General features: G+C 54.6%; 1 protein-coding gene across 2 annotated transcripts; it reads right to left on the minus strand.

Moving 5' to 3' along the window:
• Positions 1-2,225: 2,225 nt before the first annotated feature.
• LOC146753163 (uncharacterized) lies at positions 2,226-4,296 on the minus strand. Of its 2 annotated transcripts, XM_085530926.1 has the most exons (4): positions 3,273-4,295; positions 3,123-3,186; positions 2,860-2,970; positions 2,226-2,762 (listed from the first exon to the last, which is right to left on the minus strand). In XM_085530926.1, exons 1-4 carry the CDS (start codon positions 3,278-3,280, stop codon positions 2,688-2,690), a joined length of 258 nt encoding a protein of 85 aa, XP_085387052.1. In that variant the 5' UTR covers positions 3,281-4,295; the 3' UTR covers positions 2,226-2,687. The 2 variants fall into 2 exon arrangements, with proteins under 2 accessions (XP_085387052.1, XP_085387051.1); XM_085530925.1 differs by having other exon boundaries at positions 2,907-2,970; positions 3,123-4,296.

The following is a 4,296-nucleotide window of genomic DNA, read 5'->3' on the forward strand; positions in this document are numbered from 1 at the left end:
TTGCACAACTGCCAATGCCAATACATTCCTTCTGCAAATGTCGCTGTTTCTGTGAAACCTTTCCAGATGACTCGTGACAAAAGCAATTTCTACTCCCGCATCCCTCAAAACCTTCCCACAAAGAAGCCTTCACAGATCAGATGGTAAGAAAGAGGGAATTCTACGGCCACAGCAATAAAGCGTGCAAAAAAGCAACCAACACAACCACGCCAAACCGCAGCCCGGACTCGTCCCGCTCACTGCAATCCAGACCCACTCCATCCGTACAAACCTTCATCCACGCCCACTGCCCCAGCCCAACACGGCACCGAGGTGTGCGGATCCATCGGCACCAATTCCAGCGGGGAGTCCTCATTCACAGCCCCGGAACAACAACGCACACCAACACGGCCGGGGCCGGCTCAGGCTCTGCCTCCAGGCTTTTGGGGCCGGCCGGGTGACTTCGCAGCACAGCGAGACCGTGGAGCCGCCCGGGAGCCGCCTCTGGGTGCCGGCAGCGCCGTGAGCTCCTCCCCCGACAGCCCCTCCGTGCCCCCGCACCGAGGCCCGACCCCGTTCGCAGCACAGAGCCCGCTCCTCCCGGCCCCGCTCATGGCCGCCATGCCGCCATGGCCCGGAAGTGCTCTCCGCCGCCTGCAGGAAGCACTTCCTGTCACTGGCACTGTCACGTGGCTCAGGCCGGGCTGGGGCCTGGTGGGGGGGGGCGGCTGCCGGACAAGGACCCAAAATTCACGTCTCGTTCCATGTCTTTCCTCTCACTTTCCCTCCTTTACATTCCCATTCCCTTCCTTCCTTCCTCGCCCTCGTCCCCTTCCCTTCACCACCTCCCTGTGTCCATTCCAGTGCCTGGCCACCTGTTCTGAGCAGTAATACCTCGTAGTGTCCAGCCTGAATCTCCCCTGTCGCAGCTTGAAGCCATTCCCTCTGGTCCTATCATTAATGACACGAGAGAAGAGGCCGAGCCCCAGCTCACTACAGCCTCCCTTCAGGAAGTTAGAGAGAGCAATGAGGTCTCCCCTGAGCCTCCTCTACTCCAGGCTGAACAATCCCAGCTCCCTCAGCCTCAACTCATACGGCCTGTGCTCCAGACCCCTCACCAGCTTTGTTGCCCTCCTCTGAACACGTTCCGGGGCCTCCATGTCTTCCTTGCAGTGAGGGGCCCAAAACTGAACACAGCACTCGAGCTGCGGCCTCATCAGTGCTGAGAACAGGGGGACAATCACCTCTCTGCTCCTGCTGGCAACACTGTTTCTGATGCAGGCCAGGATGCCCTTGGCCTTCTTAATATACAGCAAAGGAATCTCCTGAAAAGGAAACCAGAATATCTGGCAACATGAAACAAAGTTCGGATTCATAAAAGACTGGCAGCAAGGCCTGAATCTCTTGTGTAATCTGCTCTTGATGTATCACATTAGCACTAGGTGGAATGCAGAAGCTTCCTGAGATGTGATAATCAAAACCTAGTCCAATGCCTTAAAAAAAGCCTTTAAGAGATTACTCCTCCTTGGCTGTTTAAAATAAACTTAGGTAGTACAAAAGGTTGGAAAATTTTTGGACAGCTCCCCAGGGCCGGGGTTTGGAAGGCCGTATTGACGAGAGTCAATCAAGCTCCGGCTGCAGGCGTATATGTGTGTGCCAGTTCTTTAACACAGTAGGAATCACAACTTGCTGCATGATCAAAATTCTACATATGCTACTCCTGAACCCCAATTACTTCCAGCAGTGTTAAATTACCCCTGATCTCAAAGCAGAACAAAACAACAAAATGCCACACCAATACTGAATACATAGAAACGAACAACTCCTTGGGCCTCAAGGGGAGGCTGATGCACAGGCCACAGCTGCCAGCGTGCAGCTGGGCTTCCCAGGGCAAACAGCAACACACGGTGCATCAGAAGCTGAAAGAACCCTCAGGGAAGAGAGGCCAACTCAAGGGGCTGAGCACGGGACACCCTTCTTCCTGCCGGGCTGCTTCCCCTCCTCTGGTTTCTTTCTGTCAGTCCTCAGAGAGTAAGGAGATGCTCACAGCCTGTCACCAGCACTTACGGGTTGGCTGAAAGGCCACAGGTTGGGAAGACCAACAAGGAAACAGTGGAAAACATGCACCATGTCAAGGTAGAGACGTGAAGCCGACCGCTTCATCGCCCTGTGATTGCCAGCCTGAGCGAGGGACGTTCTGACCAGCTACTGAAAGAGGCAGCACCAGGTTTAGAAAGTTTGCTTCAATTTTATTGCGTACAAGAAGATTTGGCTTCTATTTATTACCCCGCCCACACCCCAAAATGAAGCCCCAGTGCCCAGGATTTCTGCTTAGCAATCAGTCACTCAGCCTCCAGTCAGACCCAAGGAGAAGCCTGACCATGGGGCTACGTCACCTCCTCCCTCTCCAGTCCCAGACAGCCCTATTTCAGCCTAACCCTACACCAGGCCTGGACCTCAAGAGACACACCCTGAAGGAACGCAGCGTCTCCAGCTCTTGCCAAGTCCTGCCTAGGTGAAGCCCTCTTTGCTTCTAATGCAGCACAAGTCCTTCCTGTCCAGTTCACTTCCATCATCTCCACCGTCCATGACAGGGAAAGCACGGCTGTGCCGGTAAACTGGACTGTTGAGTCAGCAGCTTTTGGTGCCACCTCCGAGGAAGCGTTGCAGGTGGTTCTGCTGTCCTTTGTAGCTTCTTGCTCAAGCCCTCATCGTTGCTTTCTGCTTTCCTTCTCGGCTTTCTTCCTCAGCTGAGTAGCACTTGCCTTGCCTCGGCAAGCTTGCTGCAAGAGGGAAAAAAGAGGCACTATTTCACTCACGCACGCTGCCAGCACAGGCTGACTTAGAGAGCTGCTCGCAAGATATCCCTGGGCTACGGACCCAAGAACAAGGAAGGACACAAAACTCACATCTGCATTGTCTGTTACCGCATGCCAAGGAAGAGTCCTCACACTCGAGCACTGCCCCACTTGCAGCTGAGGGGAGGAGGAGCTGGAAAGGACAGGTGGACAGAAAAGAAGGGAAAAGCTGAAGAGGCAAGAATCAACTTCTCCCCGAGGCAGATCACACCTTCGTGGCCACTCTTTTAGGGATGCTCACCATTCCTAATCCTAGCATTAGCAAGATGAAAATTCACCACCTACCTTTTCACGCTCCTCGGGTACGCACTGAGGGCCGTGCCGTGGCTGTGCTGCACAACACCAGTGACTGAAAGAAAGCATGCAGAGAGCAGATCTGTTGCAGACAGTGCCAGGAGCTGTGCTTGAACAACGCTTACGGTAAGGCATGCCTACCTTGCCATGGCCACACTTTGGGAGCTCTGGGACACAGCCACGTGTTGCTCTCCTGAGTCCCAGCTCCATTTCTCAGCCACTCACGCTCTGCTCCACCATGTTCTGCAAAGGAAAAGTCCCAAGAGGGAAATTCAGTTCATCGCAGATGTCATCAAACCTCTGCTCTCAGGGCAGTCGCACTCATTGCTCGGGGTGAGCAACCAGCTGCGTGCTTACCCAAGGAGCAGCGGTTACTTTGACTTGAGTGTAGCAGCCAATGCCTGACTGTAAGTACGAACACTAACCTATGCCTAACTCTAAAATAACAACAGAAACCTATGCCTAACCCTAAAGAACAAACAGGAACCTATGCCTAACTCTAAAGAACAAACAGGAACCTATCCCTAACGCTAAAACTAAACTGAACGCTAACACTAACCTAACACTACCATCAACAACAAAGAACAGAACAAGCACCTAACTCCAACAGGGGGAAGAAGGAACTGGGGGCCCACAGAACTGGTGGAGCAACAAGGAGGAGGAGAAGAAGATGTTAAATAATGCCACCCAGCTAACGCTGGGGGCAGGGGCCGCGCAGCAGGAAAGGAGCCGAGTGCCTGGACCAGTGATGGTGAAGCTGTGACCATGCTAACGCGGGGCCTGGCACGGTGGTGTGGTGCCAGGCCAGCTATGCCGCAGGCGGATCCACATCCATGGGCTCCTCTGGAGGGGGATCAACCTCCATCGGTTCCTCAGGAGGGGGATCCACCTCCATCGGTTCCTCTGGAGGGGGATCCACCTCCATCGGTTCCTCTGGAGGGGGATCCACCTCCATCGGTTCCTCTGGAGGGGGATCCACCTCCATAGGCTCCACATGGGTGGTGGTCACGGGGCTGGTCCAGGCATGATGGAATATGGCTCTCTTACCCCTCCTCTGCCTGGTGGTCATGGCGGGCCCCCTCCTCCTTCTCACTCCTAGGGCCCCCAGCTCCATCCTCCCGCCTGAAACAGGGAAAACTTCTACCCTAGCCCTCTTAGCTGCTGA

This window comes from Coturnix japonica, unplaced genomic scaffold (assembly GCF_054131305.1).
Source record: "Coturnix japonica strain WE unplaced genomic scaffold, WE-NBRP24 Scf039, whole genome shotgun sequence".
NCBI classification, from domain to species: domain Eukaryota; kingdom Metazoa; phylum Chordata; class Aves; order Galliformes; family Phasianidae; genus Coturnix; species Coturnix japonica.